This window comes from Phaenicophaeus curvirostris, chromosome 15, assembly GCF_032191515.1.
Source record: "Phaenicophaeus curvirostris isolate KB17595 chromosome 15, BPBGC_Pcur_1.0, whole genome shotgun sequence".
NCBI classification, from domain to species: Eukaryota; Metazoa; Chordata; class Aves; order Cuculiformes; family Cuculidae; genus Phaenicophaeus; species Phaenicophaeus curvirostris.
In genome coordinates this window covers 5353864-5379265 of record NC_091406.1, presented here as the reverse complement: position 1 = coordinate 5379265, position 25402 = coordinate 5353864, and the positions used below count along the sequence as shown (strand labels likewise).

Genomic DNA, 25402 nt, shown 5'->3' with positions numbered 1-25402 from the left:
TTGTTCCCCTCTCCTGCCTCCTCCCTCTGTTCCAGGATGCTTGTCCCCCTATCCTGCCCCCTCTCTCTATTCCAGGATACTCCTGTTCCTCCCTCTGTTCCAGGATGCTTGTCCCCGTCTCCTGCCTCCTCCCTCTGCCCCCGGATGCCCCCTCCCCTCCCGGCCCTCTGTCGGGGCACGTTGTCCCCGCTCCCGTGGGGGTCCCAGCCCGTCTCCCCTCGGGGCCGTCGGGGCCGGGCGGTGCCGGCTGCCCCGGGCCGGGCCGCGCCGTGTGGCAGCGCCTCTGTCAATCAGGCTGACTCCGCTCCCGCACGCCCCGTCTCTCCCGTATTATACCCCCGCCGCCTCCTGGTGTCTCTGCTTCGCTGCGAGCGCGGCTGCCGCTGCGGCTGAGGGGCCGGGGCGCGGGGCAGCCCGGGCTGCGCGATGGAGCCCGCGGGCGTCGCCCGCCTCCTGCTGCTCTGCTCGCTCGCCCTGCGCCCCGGGGACGCAGGTAGGTGCGGGCCGGCCCGGGGCCGCTCCCCTCCCGCCGCCTCCTCCTCCTCCTCCTCTCTCCCCTCTTTCCTTCTCCAACCAACCCCCCCCCCGCGCCCCCAACTTCTTCTTCTGCCGCCACTTCGCTCTCTAAGGCGACTTTTACCGGGTTTCGCGTTGTTGGGGACGCCGCGGGCAGGGCTGGCGGCACCCAGCGCCCCGTGCGGGATGAAGCGGCTCTTCCACCTCCTCCTCCTCCTTCTCCTCCTTCCCTGCCCGGCCGCTCGGAGGGTCGCGCTTTCCCCTCGCAGCCTCCCCACCCGCCAACCCCTCGAGGAGGGGGGGGATCGGCTCCCTCCCGGCCCTCGGGTTGGGGGGGGGGGGGATCCCGGAGTCCCCGAGGGTCCCCGGTGGGTGCGGGGGCCCGGCGGGGCGGTTTAGGAGGGCAAGAAGCGAGTTTGAATGAACTCGGGCTCCCGGCCGGAGCGCGGTGTCCGGCTGCCTTATGTAAGTGCCGGCCGCGCTGAGGAATAAGGGAATAAACCTCCCCCCCCACCCCGCGGGCGTCGGGACGCGTTTAGCATCTCTCCCCTTTCTCCCTTCCTCCCCGCAAAGATCCCGCTCTGAGCAATATCGAGGAGTACAGCCTGGTCGTGCCCAGCAGCACCGACGCGCAGGGCAGGTTCCTCTCCCACCTGGTGTCTGGACGGCCAAGAACTCGCTCCAGGAGAGCTGCCCAGGAGCACTCGCCGAGCCAAGCGGCCAACGAGCAGATATTTTACAATGTCACCGTCTTCGGAAGAGAGTTGCACTTCAGGTTGCGGCCAAACGCCAGGCTGGTGGCCCCCGGAGCAACAGTTGAGTGGCAGGAGGACTCGGAGGAGACTCGCGTGGAACCTCTTGATGGGAATTGTCTCTATGTTGGGGATATCACTGACTTGCCGAACGCTTCAGTCGCCATCAGCAATTGCGACGGGCTGGTGAGTTGCGTTTGTTATCACGGCAAAGATAATTACATTAATTTCCTACGGCCTTTAAATATAAAATGTGTGGACTGTCAGAAACTCGCACCTCATATGGTAACTGTGAATGCAAATTAACTAATGTTCCCTTGTGTGGGAATAGCTGCACCAGGCGCTTCTTTACAGACAGTGGCAGTAGAAGTTTGAGCACATGCTCCGTGGCTGCGACTCCGAACGGAGCAGCTGAAGGCAGGATTTGCCTTGATTTGTGGCAAAGTTACTCGAGGTGTCTGATGCTTTGAGGCAGAGGATGAAATGGCATCTTCTCAGCATCTCCTTCCACTTCTCACTTCCAGTCTGTAAAGGGGAATTTTAGAAGAGTTAATCCTAAATAACGGTTTGCCCTGGAGGCATATTTGATAGGTGAAATATGTTTCTGCCCTGGAAAATTTTAATTTATTCAGAGTCTGTTTTCATGGATCTTTCCCTCGCTGAGTTTCATTGCCTAATTGAGGGATTGATGGAAAATCGCAAGAGAGTTTGAGTTTTGTAAGCTAACCAGCTCCCTGTGATACATTTTGCAAGGCTGTGTGTTTTAAAACTTGGTGCAGCTTTCTGTTCTGGAGTGCATGTTCACCAGTCAAATTATGTTTATCTCTGACACCCTAAACTGTCGTGCTGTCATTTGAGTAGTAATTACTGCAATTTGTTTAGGGAGAAGAGGGCTATATTTTGATAATGAACACGTTAACCTGCCAATATTTTTTGCTATACCCTTTAGAGTTCATAATTTTAAGATTACTTGATTTTTAATGCATTCTGTTCTCTGCATTAAAAGCCAGTATGAGTCAGTTGTATTTCTGTTTATTTAATCATAGGAAGTTGTTCATTTGCTGTGCCAAGAAGATAACATGTATGGAGAAAGTATGTTTGCTATCTGAGAACAGAAGGGAATCGAATACTTTTCCCTTTAGTCCTTCCTTTCCTGTGGTTTCTCCTAGCCCTGTGCTTTTGTGCTTTGAGAAGCAGGTTTTAATGTTGTAGTTGTTTGATGTGGACAGCTGTCTGAGGGCAAGAGGAGCACCAGGACTGAGTAAGAAGAGTAATTCAGAAAGCAGAGTGTGAGCCTGCGGGGGCTGCCTCTGGTGGGGAAGCAGTTCTGGGCTCATACCTAGCTCAGATCGTTTTCTGTGATGCAAAATTGCTCTGGGCGCTGCAGAACTGCGGTGGAGGAAAGCTCCTCTTCCTCGTCCAAATGGGCTGAAAGGTTGAGGGAGATCCTGTTGACAGCTGCTCCTTGCCTTGTGCTTTTCTCATTGGTGCAGTTGTTGACTGTAAGGGCAGTGGGGGAACTTGTTCTTCTGCTTCCAAGCGTTGGCCAGAGAGCGTGGACTCCTTGTGTTTGGTGAAGAGAGTTACGATAAATGTAACAGGAGTTAAAGCCAAAGTGCGGATAAGACTCTGAAGCCTCATGCTGCGTGTGTAAATGACAAAGTGTTTATAAAATGCTGCTCTTTGCACATTTGTAAGCCACTTCTCAAGCACCAAGGAATGAAGCCAAGCCTCAATTCAATGGCAATCATAAATGGCTAGAAGCCAGAAAGCTACCAAAAGAATTTTAGTTTTCAACCTGTATCTACAGCCCGTGTGCAAGCTTCTTTCTGCCATTCTTGTTTTCATTAGAAGAAGCAGGAGAGTTGGTCTAGTGTGGGAGTCACCATATTCTAAGCTGGATGTCGCGCCGGTTCTTTCATGGCACTACAACTCCTGTGGTTCTGCCAGTACATTTGGAAATGACTCACTCTTTCCCCCAGTGTGTATCTACATTGTACATGTTGCAGGGCAGAGATCGTGTTTGGTTTTGCCCAGTGAAGCCTTCTTGCAGGCAGCGTAACCTCAATACCTTTAAGCATCTGGCCACAATGATTTCCCTGAGATTGGGCAGTAAATCTGTTGTGGAACAACAAATTGAACTCCAGTCCCTTGGGTGCTATGTTCCATCTCTACCCATTCCCTCTATCTCAGTTTCTTTCTTTCTTGTGGGGGTAGAATTTAAAACAGAGTATCAGTAGGATTACAGAAACTCAAAGAAATGATACTAGTGCTTCCCCAAAAGCCGCTGGTCCGTGGACAGCAATAATAAGCAACTAGCCCACTGAAGTTAGCACTTCACTTAACTACCTCTTGGTTTAACCTTTTATTTCTTGTGTTTGCAAAGCGTATTGAAGAATCTCTGGAGCAACGTATTGCTAGCAAGACTTTCATAGAGACCACTGGGCTGTATGTTATTCTCGGGTTTATTGGTATTTCAGATGTGAATAAGACACAGACAAGGTTATTCTCAACTGGTTTTATGTGTCTGTTTTTCTCTTTGCACCTAGTTTATTTAAGAGGAGAGATTCTGTAGCATCATGGATTTTCAGTTGTCTGACAATATACACACGACGGCCAATGCTCCTAATGTACCCTGAGTATTTCCACCTCCTTTTCTAGATCACTCTGCAGAGAGGGATTGTGGAGCTCTCTGACAGCCGAGTTGTCAACCAGCAAGTCAGAGTTGTTGGCTGAAAGCCCATTTGCTTCATTTAATTCTTAGTATTTTCTTGAAGCGCTTGCTTTTGAAGGTGGTTTCTAGTGGGCTTCCAGCTTTTGCATCCAAGTATTTGGGTTGAAATAATATTTGAATTGAAGTTTCATCTTTACGTTGCAAACTTTTGTTGACTGAGTCTGGTTCAAGTCAGTGAATGCATCTGCCACTTTGCCAGCTTCTGATGTTATTTCCTCTGCACATCCCCTTTGGTTTGCACGTTTCTGCCAACTGTGTCTTATTTTCTAATTATTGCCTGAGAAGTGTCTGTCTGGTGGGGTTGGTATTGCCAAAATGAGGAGCTCTTGGAAGGCATTTACATGAAAATAGTAGGCCTGCAAGCAGATTTTGAACTGTACCATAAACGAGGAAGGTTTTTAATCTTGAATAATTCTGAAAAATGAACAGGTATAGTGAATGCCTGTACATAATTATCTGCTTATCTTCTGCTCTGACTGAACAGATACATAGTTCGGGTACTTCCAGTTTTCAGTAACAGAAGTCACTGACAAAATTAGTTTTGTTGACATGAAAATCAAATCAGAACTTATGATGGATGCAGCCTAGGTGTGTTTTCAGAGGTGAAATGAATCTTTACGTATCATTGCAATTTTAAATCTAATCAATGGCTCTCTGAATTATGGATGTGACTTTTGCCTTATTTTTTTTTTTAAAAAAAAAGTTCAGTGAAAGATTTCCCACTTAAGATAAAAAGACTCTAGACAACTTGGTATCATCTTGGTTGGCGTGATAACATTCAAAGTAATTTTCCACTGTGTGGGGAGAACCAACATGGTCCTCTTTCTGTGGCCTGCAGAGTGTTACGGAAGATATTGCACCCTGAGAACATTCTTGGTCCTTGTCCTGACCCTTACTGTGGATGTGGCTGGAGGATGAGGGAGCTGGCTGTCCTCTCCAAGGATTAGTTGTGAAGAAGAAGTGTTTGGAGGCTGTAAAAATGCCATAAACAAATAAAGATTTAGGATTGTAGTAGACCTTGCAGATTATTGCCTGAACTATGGGAACTCCCTTTCTTCACCCCAGCAGATGAACATGCCATTGTAGAACTCTTTATGCACCTGAATTTCTTATTTTAATAAGTACTTCTTCAGTGCTTGTGGCAGATGTTCTAAAAACTGTCTTCTTCAGGTTGACAGGAAGGCAGTATTTGGTTGTGGTACTTCAGGGACATAAACTCTCTCCCAGCCTCCTCATAACATTCGTAGGCTGTGGGCTAGAATCTGTGCTTAAACACAAGCAGATTCAGGAGAAACACAATATCAACACCACATCTGGTATGGATAATGAGCACATGATTAAATTAGGCTGCAGTGCAGAGTCAAACTTACTGACAGCGTCGTAACAGACTGAAGATCACAGCTGCATGTTGAATAATCAGAACGATCTAGCACCCATTGAAGCAAATGGAGGAACATTAGTTTCGGTAACACAACATGATGTCTTAGCTCAGCTTCATTAGTATAATCCTCTTCCTTTCTTAAAAGTTAAAATATCAGCTGTTGAAAAACTTTACTATGTTGTCATTAAACTGGAGAGTTATTACAAGTATACGTGTAGAAAGTATTCAGAACATCTATGGTTGTATGTTTTCTTATGGAACTGTAGGCATGACATGTCTTGGGGTACCAAGCCAGAGTCACCTTAATAGTATGATGGACATAACTGCTTTTTCTTATGCAATCAAATAGGCTGGGTTTGCTCTACAGCATTTCAGTTTTTGCTGTATGCTGTAATAACCCTCGCAAACCGTTCAACAGAAGCCTGGTGGCTGGCTGCTTGCCCAGATGCTGTTTCTTCTAGAAATGCTTGGGACGCCAGCAGCACTTTTTCAACTCATGCCTAGTACTAATAGGAACTGTAGTTCTGGGCTGACCTGGATGGGTTTGTGATGATCCATTCGCTTTTACTCACTAGTCATGGATCCTTCGGAACTGACCCAACCTTTGGCTGCTGTCTGGAAAACTGCATGTCAACAACAGTGCCAGTTGTCCAAGACTTTATTATGTATTATTTGTATTATTAGTATTTTCTTTACTGCTTTAAAATCAGATAATATTTTTTTTCACTCTGCATTTTAGAGGGGTGTATTCAAATAATATAATTTGTAAATTGTAAATGTAGGAGCTCAGGTTCCATATTCAGAAAAATGGTATTTCCAAAGAACAGTTCCTACAACCCATACGAAATGCCTACCTTTCTCCTTCCTGGGGAATATTTCCCCACCCTCCCTCCTGCCTTGTTCCCTGCCTTCCAGAAGACATTGAAATACCTTGTGAATCTATCCGTGTTTTATATAATCCTGCTTCTCTTTGAGCTTCAGCTTGAACTCTTTGAAGTCAGTGAGTTTTAAGGTTAGATTTTTAAATACTTTCCTGACAGAGATGCTTTCTTGGAAGTGGCCACAAAGCTGAAGTTGACCCCAACTCATCTTAGGTGGATCATGTAATTTACCTGGGTAAGAGGGTGAAGGATCTGCTCACAATGGATACACCAGGAAAAGACAAACGTGCTTATATAACTGTGTTTGGTTTTTCTTTTTTTTTTTTTTCATTTTTGACATCCCATCTCCTGCTTTCATGTGGATTTAAAATTTAGTTTTGTTTTTGTTTTATCTGGTTTTTGGATTACACTGGTTTGTGATGTAGCAAAAAAGCAGGTAGCATAGTATTGTCTTCAAAGTCTGGTCAGGTCAAGTGCCTGACAGTTAAAGCAGATGCTTGATACAAATAATTCCAGTAATTCTTTTTTGTATGTGAAGTTCTTCGCATTTACATCATGATTGGGTTGCATTCAGTTTTAGTGGAGTAAAATTTGACATATATAATCTCTTTATTTGGGAGCATTTTCTCTTTATGTTAAAACAATATCCACCCAAATTTGCCATTTGTTTTTTTTGTGGCAAAAAACACTATGGGATTTTTGCTTTCTGGACATGTGGAATGATAATACAGTGGTAGAAGAAATACAAATAATTACTGACACAATATAGAACAAAATTTAAAAGCCATTCTCTTTAAGAAAACAACAGCCCTTGCTCTGCAGGTGATTAGAGTGGGATCTCCATTAACCCACATGGTGGTCTTTGAGTTCAGCTGGGGTCTCTACATGTTTATTCCAAGCATGTATGTAAATTTTAGCTCAGAGTCTCACTGCACATCCACATCCCCACACACGATAGAAAAGACCTGCATTGCTTGACAGAACGGAGCTATTTTGATGTCTAATACTTGAGCATATCCGTGTCATTTCACAGGACAGAGACTTTGCTTCATAACCCATTCTCTGGGTTTCTTCTGTTTGTGTCCCTGGCCAACTCTAGTCTGGTTGGGCAACCTCTTCTTCTATGTAAATTGCAGAGGCTTTCCCTTTTAAAAGTTATAGTCTGAAACACAGAGTGTGTAAACACTATGATTCAGCTTCTAACTGGAGTAAATTATCCTCATTTTGCTGTCCTTAAAAGAGACTCTGTCATCAGTAAGTACTATTTTTTTTTCTTTTGCATCTTCACTGCACGGATCATCTCACCTACATTTTATCTGAGAGCAGAGTTAGTAATTTCCTACATCATACAGGTGGACACCATCTGGACAGAACGGCCTCAGGCAATCAAAATGGGCTTCTTTGTGGTATGTTGTAGGCCTTTGGATAAAAGATAGGTATTTCCTTATGTCCTCTTTGACCTTGTGTTGCGTTGCCCTCATTGTGGAACTCAGCTGTTCTATTCTCTTCGACCACACAAGAACTAATTTTCCAACCAGAATATTAAACCATGTGCATCCAAAAAAAAATGTGCCAAACGGCTCCTTCCTCTTTCCATCTTGAAAGATCCAAATATAGTAACTAATTTTGATAAAGTCATGATTACTTTCTGGGGTAAGCGGAACATCTATTTTGAGAAGTCTGTCCCTCTTTGGCTTCCAAAGGTAGGTCCCTTGGTGCAGCAAGATGTTCCAGTATTATAGAATGATGGAATGTCCTGAGTTGGAAAGGAACCCCAAGGATCATCAAGTCCAACTCCTGTTGCTGCATAAGACAACCCCAACATTCACACCACGTGTCTGAGGGTGTTGTCCAAATGACTCTTGAATATTGTGAGAATTCAACAGTGCAGACTCCTGCAGCGGCAAGGCGTTCCCACATTTTGAGTTAATGGCATGTTTACCTTTTGCTGCTGAAGGCTGGAGAGTATTTGTTTTGATCAACTGGAATTCCAGCTGTTGCATGGACCGTTTATCCACTGATCATACTAGTATTTTATTTGACCTACTTCTGAGCCCTTTTTATTAATGGTGGCTGTTGGTTTGTAAGCAGGTCATGCTATTACCTAATTGCACACTAGGACATTTCTTATAGTGGGTCTGATTTAAAGAGAGCAGGTCTTCATTTTCTTGTAGGGGGTTGCACAACCCATGAATTTGCTTCCCGTGAGTAGCTCTGATGTGCCCTCCTTTTCAAACAACCTTCTGGCTTTATTGCTTTCCTTCTTCCAGAGTTTCAGTAGGTTCTTTAACACGTCACATCTGGTTCCGTCAGCCTCTTTATCTGTGTGTGGTTTAAATTCATCTTTGTTTGCAGAGTCTTGACACAGCGGGTTCCCAGTTTTAATAGCCTGCAAAATGAAAGGCCCACATTTCACACGCTATTTTCAGCACCGTTCTATTAAACTGTAATATTGAAAAGAAGGAGTCCTCTTCAAGTGCTGAAGAGCATGTAGCTTCCTCATATCTAAGTCACAGGCTCTGCTATAGATCTTCTGAGTTATTCCCAGGTCTCAAAACATCTGGTACTTTCTTCAGATCTGGAGTTTCTGGAGTCATAAGTGTGAGTCTCAGCATCAATTTTTTAATCTTTTCTTCTAAGTAACTTTTTGTTGTTGTTGTTGCTTAAAGTAAGTGGGTTTAAGTAAGAGTTTCCCTCAAGGAAAAGGCGGAGAAATGTAAGTTGTGTTTCTTGAAGTCTCAAAAATCACCAGGTCAGTGAAAATCATCCCAAATATGCTGTTTTGAAGGTGTCATTTAACAGTACAGATGAGTCTCTCTTAGCATCTCAAGGCTACTGAGAGGGGTAATACTCTTCTCCTGGCTGCTGCCTGTGCTCTGCTCCCATTCCTCCCCTGCTCCAGCACCTTGCTTGTCTTACTCCCCCATATGATAACCCAGAGGCCAAACCAGTGGATTTGCTGCCTGCTGGTTTAGCTGCTTGAGCTGGTTTGCTACAGGCTGGATGGTTGTACAGGCAAAGGGGTGAATGTGGAAACGCCCTCAGCTGATCTTGAGGAGAAAAGCGAGATTGCTCCTTCAGTAACAGATAAACTCAAGCTGCATTGTAAAACCACGTCCTTATGATTTGAAGTGGGTCTATTTAAGGGAGCCTGACTTGTGCCTTTGGGCGTCAGAAGTTGGAACTGCAGCTTTGGACAAGCAAATGGTTCTGCTCTGCAGATGACGGCTTTCTGCTTTGCAGCTCTGCTTGATTGTTTTTTTAACTTTACAATAAAATTCCACCTCTATTGGAGGGGAATGTTATACGATCAGAGGAAGGAGTGGAGTTTGCTGCTGTGGGGTGGAGAAGACTTATTCTGATGGCAGAAGGGAGGGTGGGAGAAGCAGTTGGAAGTGAAAGGCAAGTTGGTGAATGGTAAGAACAAAGCAGAAGATGGGGATCTCTCCTGTCTTGCATGTACTTCTGAGACAGTTTGTCCACCGGCACGTGTCACGTGGGCTGGCTGCCCCTCAAGTGGAGGAGATTCAGCTGCTGAATGTGGCATCCTCAGTATCATTTCAGCCTCCGTGGTCTCATAGGGAAAACCTGCCCTGCCCACTAATTTATATACTTGCCTTTTTTTTTTACCCCATGTCCCTTGTAGGAAAGTATCTACTAACAGGTTTGCTTTCCAAAACTTTGCCTTGCTAAAATTGAAGTCCTGTTTGTACAACACACTGTTACTCTTTGGTCTTGGTATCCTAAGCAGGTTATAGTTTATCAGCGTTCCCTTCAGGTTTATATTTTTTCTTAATCCTTTTATATTGGTTTATGTCAAATTTAATGTTTTGCTTCTTTACTGCTGCACTCACGATCTTTATCTCCAAAATGAATATATACAATTAATTCTTCACCTGTGCATCTCTCCGTGGAGAATTGTACAGGGTTTGTGGTACATTCTGACTCTTATACCTGCAAAGTACACTATAGTAATTTTTCTTTTGATGTGGAGAATTATGAATAAAGCTAGTTTAACTTACTTCCTACTGTCAATCCCTTTAACTTCTCCTGCAGTTGCCACCCCCGTGTTTGAATTCCATTACATGGTCAGACTACTTTTTCCCAGCATTTAACCTCCAGCCCAGTGGACCTCAGGGGACAGATTACAATCCATTTTCTACTGAAATTAAGCATGAAACCTACTAATCCTGTAATGAGAAAGAGTCAGTGAACATAATTGGGGGCTTTGTGGATAGGAAGAGCTTTTTTTTATGTGTAACTAGATAAAGCTAATTTAATGCATTTAAATCATTTTCTTCCCTAGGTGTATTGACTGTAGGTAGCTGCTGTTATTGCCCTTTATTGGAGGTGAACTAGTTCTAGAAGATTTTTAAGCAAGAAAACTAGAAGAAAGTACTTGGTCAACATTTAAACTGGTCTTTAAAAATCATGAAAGCAAATATTTTTCTGAGGTTTTAGGACAGCACAGTGCCACATCTTGATGTAGACGCTGAGCCTTCAAGCTCTTATTAATGTTTTTTTTTTTTTTTTTTATTTGCTACCACTGTGAGAATAATGAAGTTGACATGTGGAGGAGAAGAAACTGCCTGGCTAAGTAACAGGCTGGCCAGCAGGTCTTTCTGACCTCTTTTCTTTTACCCCATCACTTGCAGTTCATGAAATGTCAGGAGTGGTTGAATGTTGGGGCCAGTACAGCGTGTTCCTACGGGAGTGGAGCGCTCTCAGCCCGCTGTTGTGCTGCTTCTCTCTGCTGCTGGGTCGTCTCTCTTTCACTCCTGTCTCCTTCCTCTGTGCTACGTGTGCTGCTGGGCTGCAGCAGCAGCTTCCAGCACGTCTGGTGGGCATGTATTAGCCACCTTTGGCAAACTCATCCAAAAGCACCTGCAGATTCAGTGCTACTCTTGCACAATTTGGCCTCTAGTTTCTTTTTAAAGCTGTACTTCCAAGCATGTACCTTTTTGGCATGACATAATGACTGTCGCAGAGTAGGGGATGGAGAAAGTCAAAATAATACGGCAAGTCCAACAGGAAAGAAAAGGCTTATTTTCTTGGGAGTAAAAATATTTCAGGAGCTAAGCACAGTAATAAACCATTTACATTTTAATGCAAATGTAGTAAAATGATAGCATTTAGAATGGAAGAGGGGAAGGCACAGATTTTACTCCAAAGACTTGCTAATATTGCTGTTATTTCTTTCCCTCATGTACAGAACTAACATCCAATAGCTGCCCTAAGCAGATGTATATTGTGTGTTCTCCCGTGGTTAAGGATGTGGCTCCCAGTGCTGGCTGGTGCCCGTGGCCATTGCATCAGTTGAAGGGCAGAGCCTGTAGTTCATAAGAGGAAAAAGAGCATGCAGAGAATGCCAAGATTAACTAAGGATAGGTGGCAGCACAGGCTGTGGTTACTGTTTTTAATAGTGGTTTTATTTATTTTAAATCATGGCTATTGGGTAAATCATGTTCATTCAACTCCTATGCAGAAGAATATTCTTCTTGATTCTTCACGGTGTTAAAATTGTTAGGTTTCTTTCTTTCCCCAAGCAGAGGAGCTGTGGAAGGAATGTGAGAGATGTTGTTTGGAAAGCATTCTGCAAACCAGGATGTATTTAAAAAACAGTCTTTGAGAAATAAATCACTACCTGATGATGAAGACAGCTGAGCTGGGCCAAGAGTCCTTCATGTGCCAGCACTCTTTCACGTGACAGGAGTTATATTGGATGCTGGCAGGCTTTGAAGCTTGCAAGGATGAAAATGTCTAAAAATTTTCATATACTTAAAGTAATAGCTAGAGAAAAATATGGCTTTGAAATTTTCAAAGCACCTTGCTAAATACAGTCACAAGGTTGCAATCTTTTTACTCATTGGTAACAAAAAAAGCCTCAAAGCCCAGAAGCAAATGTTTTACATCACCCCAGTTCAATACCACTAGAGAACCTAGGGATGAAGAAGTTTTATGGATGAATTTGGATTGATTTCCAATTTATGACAAAGCTCGAAATCAGAATTTCCTATTAGCTTTAGGTTTCATTGTGAAAATGGCAGATCCACCACTCATCAGTAAACCAAACTATTTAATCCCCAAATAAATGCCAGAGATGTCTGTCAATATTACCTTTGTTTGCAAAGTTATGGCACGTTGAGACTGACGGAAGCAGGGTGTGTAAAAATGTGATTAATTAAAAGATGATATACCACTCTGAAAGAGTAATATGAAGCTCAGTCTGGGTAAAATAACAGGCAAGCAAAAAAAGACCAGACAATTTACAAGATATTTTTAACTCATTTAAACTCCTCAGTAAGAGAGGGTAATGAATTTACCAGGAAAATAAAGTTGTTATTTCACTACAGTGAAATGAAGGCCAACAATAATCGTATGTGTCCTGTAAAAGAGAATAAAAATGCCAAACCTATGAAAACATAGTGTAATCTTGCATTTATCTACACAGAGAATCGCACAGACAATGTAGATCTATGTCAGTTTTTGTGTAACGATCCAGTATAATTTTGCAGAAAGGTCTGGAAAGTCCCATGCCAAGTAACTGATCTTTGAGTTTGTTTCGAAACAGTCGAAGCCTGTGTGTTTAGCTTCAATGACTTCATTTGGCTTTGTATAGGCAGGTTGATTAGTGAAGAATTTGGGACAAAAAAGCAGGCCATGGAGTATTCTACATCATGACCTTGTCTTTCACCTTGTTCTCTGTTCCCTGGTGCCGTGGTGGTGGCGAGGGAGGTGACTGTGCGAGGCTCCAGTGCAGCTTTTCCCACTGCTGTTTATATCCTGTATGCTGGATGGAACAGGACAGAACTGCACGCTTCTAAAACTGAAATAGCTCTGCTTAAACCTTCTTCCTCTTCTGCCTCACACCACATCCCCACCACAGAAGAGATGATGCATTAAGCAAGGGGGAGGGATCAGGAGAAACCCTCCTCTTGTCCATGCCAGGAGGATGAGGCAATTCCAGCTGCCTCGAATTTGCAGGCTCCTTCTTACAACTCTTCTGTCTCTTTGTTCCTATGAAGATGGGGACAGAAAGGAGAAAGATTTTCCTGCTTTCTGACGCTGCCTCTCTTTGCTTCTGCGCTGCTGGAGGTGTGGTGGTGGGAAGAGCTTTCTCTGCCTGTCTGAGATTATTAGCTCTGACCTCAATAAAACTAGCATCACTCGCAAAAAACACCCAAAATGCCAAATCCACCTCTGCCCCAAACAAAAAAAAAACCCAACTCATGAGAGAAAACAACAGGAGAAAAACTCTAATTGCACATCTGTTCAACAGACTTTTGTGATAACTCTGCAATAACTAATTGAAACTCATAGACTGTGAATATGCTTCTAGCCAAACTGGAGTTTACTTTCTCTGATGCAATCCCTTTCAGCTCTCCGTTGCCCTCTGAGATTCTGGTGGTCAGGATTCCAACAATCTGTCAGTAGACGGGAAAATAAGAAGTTGGGTCTTTTCAATTACAATGAGCCAAACCTCTGCTAATCTGCTCATCGTGTCTCCATGGATTTCTGGGAGTTCTGTCACTTTGCATTAGCTGAGGACCTGGCCTTATGTAATTAGATGTTTTCACACTCTTCTGGTGACATGCCCTCCTCTGACAGCCTGGATTACAGGCTACCATGGTGTGCGAAGAGATACACTCGTTCTTGGGAGGCAGCAGGACACACAAGACCTATAGATGCACGTGCACTATTGACACGAGATTTTGATAAGTAATGTATTCGGGATTTGATTACATAGTTGAGAATAGTGAAATGCATTGGAAGAGGAGACCAGGGATCCTGATGTCTTTGAAGGTTCTCAGTTCTTGGTCATGAATGGGCACATGGGTTAAAGACACAGCTGTGGGCACTGCTTGTTCTCAGCAGGCTTCATGGCTTCCTGTCTCTGAATAACCATTCTGATGTAATTTTTGTGATGTTTTCATATTGTTATGCAAGCCTATAGAAACTATGACACCACTGGCAAAACTGTTGAATATACAAGATGTTAGTAATGTGAAATTCATCCGTGATGGATATACTTGGATCTTTGAAGGGTTCAGCTGCTTCTGGCAATTCTGTGTTCTTTCGGGGTGATTGAAAGAGGTGTTTGCTTTATCTTGTAGGTTTAAGGAATATTTGAGCCTAGGTGATGTTTTTATAGTGCGCTTCCAGAATGAACTCATGGAATCACTGCAGAATCATTGAGGTTGGAAAAGACCTTTAAGATCATCAAGCCCAACTATCAGCCCAACACCACCGTGCCTACAAACCATGTCCCAAAGCGCCACGTCTACACGGTTTTTGAACACCGCCAGGGATGGTGACTCTACTACTTCCCTGGGCAGCCTCTGCCAGTACATGACCACTCTTTCAGTAAAGAAATTTTTCCTAATATCCAATCCAAACCTCCCCTGGTGCAACTTCAGGCTGCTTCCTCTTGTCCCATCACTTGTTAGTTGTTGCTCCTTGAAGTCTTTAACCCAAGGGTATAATTTTGGAATATTCAGTCACTGCTTGCAAGTCCTACAGTATGTTCTAGCTATCTCACTGTGGGAAAGTGTTGGTTTTCCTCTTTTCATTTGTTTATATGAAGCCCACTTTTCACTGATGTCAGAGACCTATCAGGTCAAATTTAATCCTCTCTGTATCTCTTCTGTGCCACTGAGTCCATTACTTTGACTTAATGCAATATCAACATTTGCAATGATTCCACCAAACCCTTAAGTTTAAATTTTATTTTGTTGTTAGAACATCACATTCTTAGCTAAAAAAAGATACGGGTAGAACCTCATACATGAGGCTGCTTAGTGACCTATATGCTATTGGTGACAAATTGCAAGATGTTCTAAAATGTCCTTTGAAGGAGTGATGAAGATAGATAGACTGACCCCTGTGTCCTCTGAGGAAGTTCTGATCTTCTGTAGGCTGCTTTAAGGAGGAGCTGTCGGCACTTAAAGAGGGCAATTGAACACAGATTAGAAAGTGCTGGAACATTTTATTGAACTGGAAACTCAGAGGAGTTTTGAAGTAGTATTGAGGTGCTTCAGAGGAGTTGTGCTTTTGGGTACTTCTAATTAGTAGAAGGTGACCTTACAGCTTCACTGTGATGCTGCAGAGCCATGAGGGAGCAGAACACAGTGACAGAAACGCACATAGAACATCTTGTCATAAAGCTGCTCGTTTAGCTCTGTGATATCTTGCCAGCATTTTGAAAAACCACTAAGCAAAGTTTTATTAAACTTCAGGATCAGTTCATGAACCACTTAGTGAATATTGCCAGCGAGCGTTCTATCCTACTGACGAGAAGAACACCCACCACCACCGGCATTGGCTGTAGGAGGAGTGCAGGTTGCCTGATGTTTGACATAGAGTTCTGTTGCTTTTCAGTAGCAGGTTTCCATAGGCTTCTTTAGCATCCATGCGAGTGGGCTCTGTCTGTGTTTCCCAGCCTCAAAAAGCAGCGGCGTTGGGGCCAAAGCAGAGAGAAAAAAAGTGGGCAGGCAGTTATCTTCGCTCCAAACCCTTCAGGTATTGATTTTAGCTCAAATATCACTAAGAACCTGGCTTAGTTCCCAATAAAGAGATAATTTTCTTATTCCTGAACTACTTAATCTGCTGCATTTTGCCACAGTTTCGGAAGAAAGCTACAGAGAACAACACAGTGGATTTTGGGAATGGATTTAGCTCAGTGAAGGTAATCAACACATATGATTGCAGGTGATCAGGTATGCTATCTATACTTTTTGGTGCTTCTTGAAACATGAAAGCACTAGGCAGTGCCGGGGGCAGCACGGTGCACTAGCTAGACCAGCCCTAGTGCTCGTGTTTTCCAGTCTGTGTGGATTCAGCGGATGATTTCCTTCCCAAAGCTGGTTCTAGATGATGGCCGAGCCTGTGGGTTCTCACTCCTCACCTTCACAGAGCCAGGGACCTTCTCAGCATTGCTCCTTTGCTGAGGAATGTGGAGCAAATGGCCATCTTTGAAACCGCTGCCAAGAGGAGGCTAATGCGACCCACCACAGTTAACGGGTTTGAATTCCTGAGCTACACAGATTCTTTGAAAATCTACCTCCCCACGGGCTGCTGCTGGGCTGGTGCAGAGTACCGCTCTCCTTTTCATAAGCTGGAAATACTTTCTTCACTGCAGAAAAATGCACTGTGGTTCCTGTGGAGGAGTGTATCATTTGGAGCAGCAAGATGACTGTCTATATGTGTGTTTTCAGGGACAAGAAGGGATGGGTCACAAAAAAGGCCAAAGGAAAGAGCCGTTACAGACATCTGATCAGGGTCAGTAGGGCAAGACACTGAGCCCTGGCACTGGAGTGCTGAGGTGGTGAGCTTATGAGGAGCCCATGCAGCAGGAATGAGCAGAAAACACTGTCTTTCTTGGCTATTCACAACAAAATCCTTGTCCGATGAATAATCTCCTTTAAAAAGTGCCTCCAGAAGGGAGAATGAAACAAGAAGCGAGGTCCCCATTTATCCTCTGTGCAGGGTAGGGCTGGAATGCTGACTCTGTGAGCAAGCTGAACTCCTTGCATCTCACAAACCAGTCCACGTGATGGTACGAGGTGCATGTATATCACCAGCGCGTCCCATGCGCTGCAGGACAGTCCCCTCCAGAGTTGCTGAGATTGATTCCATGGGAAGGGTTCACAGCTCCAGCCCAGAAAGGACTGAAGCGCCTCTCATCCTCATCCGGAATTTTCTTCCTTCTCTATTAACGTTCTGCCAAAGCTGTTTTCAAAAGGAAAGTTGTCTCCCAGCCTACTGCGCTGCCAGGCTGGAGTGGTGTGAAATAAAAAAACTGCACGCAATCCAAGAGCACAGGTTTGTTTCTTTTGTTTGGGCTTTTAGGAATTCTAAAAGTATTCCGTGGCTGTTCCACTGAGTCAGCACTGGTGGGATATGATTTCTGAATGTGATTTCTGTGGTCAAACTTTGCGAAAAGCTTTAATGTTTAACATGCTGGTCCATTCAAAAGCGCAGCTATGTAAGAAATGATGCGCTGGCTTTGTGTGGCTTGGCTGGTATTGCCAAAATGGGTCAAAAGTATCAGAAGAAGGTTTAATATCCCTGTTTACATAGTATCATTTTGCTTGCTTTCTGGTTCATTAAGTTCTGTGGTGACTTGGGTATAGTCTAAGAGCAGAAAGCTTCCTCTCTATATGATAAAAATAGCTGGTGCTCTCTCCTGCTGATTCGATTAAAGTCGTTGAAATTCAGCTGTGTTACATGTCATGCTGACTGCTCTACTGAACAGAGCCTTCTTCAGGCATTGACTGTCTGGATGCCACATGGTCAGGTTTAGATGTCCCAAACAGCATAAATGGGTCAAGCTTTGGTGAGGCTTTCTTCAGAGCAGCCCAACAGATCGGCTGCGTTGGCACAGCTGAGGTGATGCCAGAGAAATAACAAGTGTCTGGGGACAGGACCTTGTAAATACAGTTGTATTGCCAAATTTATCTTCCCGCAGAGTGAACCATCGTGTACTCGCTCAGGATTGGCTTCAGAAGATGGAACCTTTTGCTGTCCTAACCGTGGGAAGGTTTTTCATGGTGAAGCGGAGCATGCATTTCGATTCCTTCTGACACTTTAATCAGACTGGTAAAAAAATGGGCTGTCCAGCTGGTTCTAGGAGATGTTCAATAATGAGATTTACTTTAAAGCGACTAAAAACCTTAGGAAGGTTTTAAGATCGTATTTAAAGTGTAAACTTGGAGTATCTCTTCTTTTCCTAGGGGTGTTTTATTTGATTCTGGTCCTAATTCAGGAGTTTATCCAAAGCCCATTAACGTAAATGAAAGGAGTTTTATTGACTTTGATGGGATTTGGATCATACTGCACTAATTAAATAGCAAAGTATCCATTAGCAGCGAAGAAAACAGAAGGGAGGAGAGCCAAATACTGTTGCGATGAACCCTGTGAAGTTGAGTGAACTACAGCCAAAGTCTCAGTATCTTTGCAGATGAGCTTTTCCGTATTTCTCTGCCTTGGTCCTTCCAAAACAGACCCAACTGTGGATTTTTAAGAGAACTTAATTTGTAAAGGTCCTTACACTTGCCCTGCCTGTTTTAGTAGTTTCTGTAGACATATTTATTCAATGAAGGTTACACTATGAAAAAAATGGGAAGTGAAGTGTGAGAGAAGACAAAGATAGGCTTTAAAAAATCTTGAGGTCAGATGCTAATCATTTACACTTATTTTATTTGAATATTCTTGTAAGGTTTTTGAGTAATACAGAGTTTCTAGGTTTCAAAGAAAAGAGAAACGGGTTTTCTGTGCTACTGATTCTGTAAGTAGAAGGTAAGGGTAAAAGTTCATATACTACACATCTGGAAAATCTGCATAAAAAGTAGGTTACATTTAAAAATATCTGTATTTTTAAAAAAGGCTGTTATGGAACTAGGCACAGAATAAGTCATGTACAGACAGATTAAAAATACAATGGTGAATGAGTTTATATGTGCTGCTGGGTGGATGCAAAAAATGATCTGGGGTCAAACTCTGAGCCCCCAGCAGTAAGACACTGAGCTCAGCACTCCAGCCGTTCAAGGATGCAATTCTGTGCATTTCTGATCAATTCTAGTTCTGTTGGCCTGTGTGGGTGCACTGATAAGTTACAGGATTAACTCTTCAAAGAGTAAGACTGTCCCTTAAAGTGATTTTATTAATTGTACAAGGAAAATTAGATGGAGGCTCCAGCACATGGGAATACACAGACTTTTACTGTATATAGACTGCAAAAGAAAGTCTTTCCATATAAAATTACTTTTTGTTCTGAGCTGGGGGAAACAATCCAAAATACAATGTAAATGCTTTCACCGCATTTAGCTTCATTGTTTCTAAAGTGAAATATTTCTGTCTGAGAACAATTGACAAACTAATTTTTCCCCACCCAAAACCTTATTTGGTAACTGTTGGTCCAAGTTTTTCTTTTTCTTTTTTTAATGTAAAATGTTGCCTTATGTTCCAGGCAATACAGCATGTGTTTCCATAGCAACCTCTTCTTGTGTCTTGAACTTGTCAGCATCAACATATGACATTTTAAACTATAAAGCGTTTACACACACTGCTACCTCTTTGGACCTGAGTGAGATTTGTCAAAAACCAGGTTCTTGCAGATAGTTGAAGTTAGGGAAGGGTGATGGAGTCAGATAGTCTTCCTACCTCAGGTTTGTTTCCAAAGAATATAAGCAGTCCTGTCTCACTGAACTCAAAATACATCAATCAACGGGACGTGGATTCCTGCTCCCAGCTCTAAAGCTGGTTCACCCAACAACTCACTCCAAGTCTAGCTTTTTCCCTAGGGTGGTTTGTCTGTGGGTTCTGTTTCCCTGCACTGTGGTTTTTGACTTTCTCCCATGCTTCTCAAGCTGTACCATGTTCAGCTGCTGCTGAACCAACCTCTGCTGCTGCATTGCTTGCTTTTTTAAACCTGGTGAATGGTGGATCCTTTTCAGGTTAAGTGCAGTCTTAGCCAACTGGCAGCGCATTTGTGAACCGTTTATGAAGCAGAAGAATGAGGAAGGGGACCTAATTGCCTAGGAGGGAATAGAAGGGATGGCATTCTAGTGAGCAGTAAAGAAGATTTAGTTTGACTGGCCAGATATAACTGTAAAACTTTCTCTTGTAGGTAGGAAGGAGAATCGATATAATTCTACGAGATGTGCTTTTACTGTCTTCCCTTTTCTCCGTGTAGCGTAGTTTGGCTGCTGATTTGAACATCTAAAATCTATATTTGCAGATGTGGGCAAGCTGCCAAAAATGTGACTAATAAAAAATGCCTATTGATCTCTTTTTAAAGCTTATCTTAACATTGCTCTTTGGAAGATAGTAATCGGTTCTCACTTATTATGGTATTTATACAGACACCTTCCTGAAGGTTAGCTCTATTTGTTACAAACAGAGAGGAGTACTGTTCTCCTATTTTGGCTGTCAGTGCCTATTTGGATTATCTTTCACATGATCGCATAGAAGAGAGCTCATTTACCCAGGAATATTTGTTGTGGCTTTAAATCCTTAGTCCAGCAGTCTGTCCCCACATTGGTTAATGGCTTGTTTTGTTTTGATTTGTGCTTTATGGCTTGGAGCAGGAGACTCCTTCCATGGATGACCCTGTGCATTCAGAAGATGTGGGCGTGGATTCTTTTCTCCGTGTTTGCTGAAAATAGATATCACAGCGATGTTTAAGTATGAGGAATTGTCCTGGAGCACTCCACCCATACACTGCTTCTCACAGGCTGTCCCACACGCACACCCATTCCCATCTGAGTCGTAGCCTCGTTAGAGATCCTCATTAGAGGTCACAGTATTTCCACGTATGGCACAAACCTGATGGTGTAATGAACTTGGGTGATTTGTTGTCTAGGACTGGACTGTGCTCCAAAAGTGGAGCAGGTGCTGTTTGTGCTGGAGGGGTAACAGTGCAACAAAACCCAGGTATAAGACTATCCAGGCAATTATCTGGCTATATATTACACATCCAGCCTATGTTTGCATTCCGGGGTTGATAGCTTTATCAGGAGAGATGAGTAGATGCTTGAATGTCTCCTGGACTTTCTCAGTTACTAAACTGGTACAGTGTGTTCTTGGGCCAGTGCTTTGATGCAGCTGGGATACAGCCAGGGGGAAAAGAATTTCATACTTTTAGTCTGCTAATCAGGAAATGAGATAATTTGTATAAAAAGTCTCGTTCTGGAAAAAAAAAAAAAAAAAAAGAAAAGCCTTCTGGTCACTTTGTAGACATTAATTTTCAGATACAGAATTTCGATTTTGCTTCTGAACTAACCAAACATTTAATACAAATAACATAAAGCTTTGTGTTTTCTGTGTTCCTTAAATCCAGTTTTAAACAAGAGAGTGGCCTTTCTTTCCTTTCAAAATACAGCTGATTCCCTTGAAATTCTAGGTGTGTAAATACACATATTGCTCTCTTCTGTTAGTTTTCTGCATCTTTGGCTCATTGAAGTATGGTCCAGTAAATACCACCTTCAAATACTCTTTAGAGGTCTGGAAAAGTTTTGCTCTGTTGTTGCTGAGGGAATTACTGAGTCTCAGTATTTCCTTTTTTTGTCCCTGTTTGTAAGAAATGTTGCCTATTCTCCACAGCTTTCCTCACATGAACTCTCCTAAGGCATTTACCCCTTCTTTGATTCATCTCATTTCAATTATAGCTCTTCTGCATGTTGACTCTCAAGCTAAATATAGCATTACTCACTATGTTCACTGCTTCCAACTGAAGGAAATCAGACTGGCCCTTCCAATGGACTGAAGTCTCTCAGAATTTGGATCTGTTACTGTCTGTCTGTTACCCTTTTATCTTGTTGCTTTGTCTTGAGAATTACTCAGTTATTTGGGGCAGTGCAATTAAAAAATAACAGATGAAGGTGAATGTAACGATAATTTTCTTTTTATCAAAGTGTCACATTCATGTTTTTCTCCTTGTATTTGTGGTTGCCTTGGGTCACTACTACTCAGCTGGCTTTTTAGAGAATACGCTCAGAATAATTGCATGTTAAGACAGACTGAGAAGGGCTTAAGAGAGCATGAAAGTTCCGATTCAGCAATGTATTTGCATGCATTCCTTTTTTTAATCCGCTGCATAGTTACCTTACCAAGTACATATTGCTCTTTTCTTTGGAAAAAATAATAATCTTTTTAGTTTCTGGGTTAAGATTTATGGAAACTACTGGAAAAGAGAGGTTTCCTGGACTAGTCTGTGTATATCATTACATTTCACTGCACTTGTAACATTATATTGCATTTTCAAGATAGTCCAAGTACCACCTTCTGCAAAAGAAAGTCGATTATTTTTGTGGAACTCAGAGAAACTGAACATAAAATTTTGATTAAATGAAATTTTGTCTGACTACTTTAGATTATTGGACATTCAAAATCCCCCAGGTATTAAAAAAACGGAATAAATGGGCAAACGGTGCTAATGCACCTCTAGAGCATGTGAAAAAAATGGGTAAAATATGTAAATCTTTCTTACTTTCAGTATTTGCAGGGAGCATAATGTCATTAAGAAAGGAAAATGTAAAACACGTGACAGCAGATGCCAGACTAACCACAGCACTCAAGCTCTCACGAGAAGCCCCTTTTCAAGCTGTACGCAGCCTTGGCCAAGGCATTCTTTTTGGACTGAGAGTTTTTCATTCCTGGTCTTAGGCCAAAGGTAAATTCTCTGTGTGGAAACTTTCATCAAAACCAGTTCAGTCATTTTTTGACTTTTCATGGGTGCCTCTGCCACTTCACCACCGCGGTGCGAATGCGACAGCAGCTGAGGGAGGGCTGGTGAGCGTTAGCTGCCTCTGCAGTGTTCGCAGTGATCAGCTGGAGTTAGTTCAGTAGGTTAAGAGATCAACAAAGAATGTTTTTGCACATATTCACAAAAATATTGCTGCGGTCCTTTGCCTTTTGTTTTAAACATCACCAGAAAATTTATGATGCTGATGACTGATCTCTTGTATCACACAAACTGCAAAATCTCCCGCAGTTGTGCCTGTGGCCATCCTGGTGAAGTGTCTGAGACCAAAACAACCTTCTCAGAAAAATAAGATTTCGCAACTTCCACTGGTATCAAAGGCTACGGTGAATTTTCTAAACCACTCCACATATACCCACCCTCTCCATAGTCCAGTTCAAAGGGCAGATTTTAGCAGAATTATTTAGGGAACTAAGAAAGATATGTGACACCTAGTGCAGCTTCCACATGGACCTGAGCTATGACCTTGACTTAGAATCATAGAATCACCAGGTTTGAAAAGACCCACTGGATCATCGAGTCCAACCATTCCCATCAAAAACTAAACCTAGACTTGCTTGATACCAATGATATTGGTATCTAACTCACTGGGGCTGGCAGGCACTGCATGTCCTACTAACTGCCTCTTTGATATATAAATGCCTTTGGGTATGGAACCCCACACAGCTGAGTTTCTGAACTGTGAGCTGTTGGCTTTTGTTGCATCTACTTTGCGGACTTCTGAGGAAGTGAAGGTATGCTGGACTTCACTGTCCTCTTCCAAATTTGGTTCCAAGCCCTTTCAAAGTGCTTTGGGGTTGTTTTAAAGCTTTTTGAAAACAATGATTTATGTCTCCTCTGTGAAATAGAACTGATGAACATCACTGTTCTAGCAAAGAAGGAGAAGTGGAGCCAAGGGCTTTGAAGTAGCCAGAGCTTTTGCATGAAGCAACGTGAACAGGTCAGGCAAGTAAAGAAGAGCTACAGGACATTTGTAGCACTGTTTGAAGGTAATTGTGAGTTTCATTAGAGCTGACTTGGCTGAAGCACATGCACTTGTGAACTTCTGTGAGGTCCCACATTTCAGAGCTGTTCACAGTTGCAGTTTTATTTGGGTGACTTGATACCTTGGTGTTGTCTTTCTGGTAAAGGGGCTTCCCTCACCTTGCTTCTCTGAGATCTTCCCTACACCTTCAAAGTGATCCTGTATCATTGAAGGAAGTCCCCTTTGTAATTTACCTTTTGGCTTTTGTCATTCTTTTGGCTTTTCTTGGCAAAATGCTGGCTTTATGCACCCAGATTTTTCTAACCAGGCAAGAATCATGGATGCAGAATGGATTGGTTTGGGATCCCTGATAGGCTTAAATGTGTATGAAGCTGAATCTAAGTAGTCAATTACTTGCTATGGCTTATTTAATTTCACTCAATGTTTTCTCTCCTGATGGTTTATAAGGTATTCATACCATGTTTTGCCTAATTGACTGAAGTTATCTCTTCCTTTTCCAAAAGCCAAACTATACAGTTTCAAATGAAGACTGTAGTCACATTGGCATTTTTGCCTCATGTTGCTTACAACATTTAGTAGTGAAAAAACTGCTGATCAAACAACATGATAAAAAGCTATCAGAATTTTAAGGAAGACAAAAACTAAATGGTGCTGGCGGGAGGCAAATCTGGCCACTAGAACAGTTACATCTCATGGTGAGTCTGTGCTGTAATCTAGGCTTCCATTCATTGAATGAGTAATAGCAGATAAAGAATGATCTCTTCTTTACTGTAATAATGTAAGTATTCACATTTTTTTAGAATCGAGCCTCAAGTTCTGAAGAAACAAACGTTTTATTTCAATTCGACTGGATAGTTTTGAGAGTTTAATTAAAGAATAAGAGAGCCTTTTATTCTAGAGAAATAAATGCCGTGTTTCTACTTGAATAGAGACACAAATTTACTGTTGCTTTTTCTTTGTTTGTTTAGTTTTGTGGTTTTTTTTTTTTTGAAGTGCTTGTCTGCCGAAGGCTGTAATTGGCTCTGGAGAAGGCCTTTTACTTGTGTTTCCCAGTCATGGATGTCTGCACTTATCTCATTCTTGGCATCCTCCCATTTCAAAGTAAGACGTGGCAGTAAAGTATTCTGAGGCTGTGCCAAAGAGCAGATTGTCGTAGGAAAAAAAGTGTTTCTTATATGTTATGCTGAACTCTTAAGCTTCTAAGGAATTGGGCTAACCTGTTTGACCTATAACATTAGAGAAGAAGGTAGTTACCACCCAAATAACAAGTTGCTTACTGGTGCCTCTGAGGATAGCACATGCATTTGAGTGAAGAATAACTTAGGTTTGTGCCTCTTTACCTGTTCCATTCTCAGAATGTGGCTTGGTTGTGTTGGAAGGACGGTGGGGTACAGGGAGGTGTTTGATGTTGTCCATGAGCGAGCTGGTCGGCTTACACTCCAAGACAGCTACTGGTGTGAGAAAGGTGGTCACCCTGTGAGAAACCCTGTGCACATCAGATTTGCCTTTCTTTATTTTTTTTATTAATAATTTCTTATTTTTGTGTTTTGAAGCTGTAATTACGAGGTGGGAGTGAAAATGAATGAGGGGTAAAGGAGGAGGAAAAGCTGCCGATTTTAAACATGTGGTAGTGTAGATCAAGCTTCCTTACCAGCAGGGTTTTGCAGAAGAATCCTCTGCTAGTTTCCTGTGATATGGATTAAGGCATTAATGAATCTGGAAGTAGCTCTATTCTAATATAGTTCCTGTAGCTGAGAATATGGAGTGCAGCTACAGAAAGAGAGGGCAAAGGGAAGAACATCTCAAGTTAAATCTCCTGTGCGTTGATTCATAAACCCATGTGTATTAATCTGTGGGAATCTACTCCAGAAATGGAAAGGGCTAAACTATAT

The 25402-nt window shown here is 42.7% G+C and overlaps 1 protein-coding gene across 1 annotated transcript in view; it reads left to right on the top strand.

Annotated features, from left to right (window-relative positions):
* Positions 1-426: 426 nt before the first annotated feature.
* ADAMTS2 (ADAM metallopeptidase with thrombospondin type 1 motif 2) overlaps positions 427-25402 on the top strand; it is a 172451-nt gene continuing 147475 nt past the window's right edge. The window contains exons 1-2 of the mRNA XM_069869530.1: positions 427-493; positions 1090-1454. Of these exons, the coding sequence (XP_069725631.1) occupies positions 427-493; positions 1090-1454 (432 nt within the window). The remainder of the gene's footprint in view (positions 494-1089; positions 1455-25402) is intronic.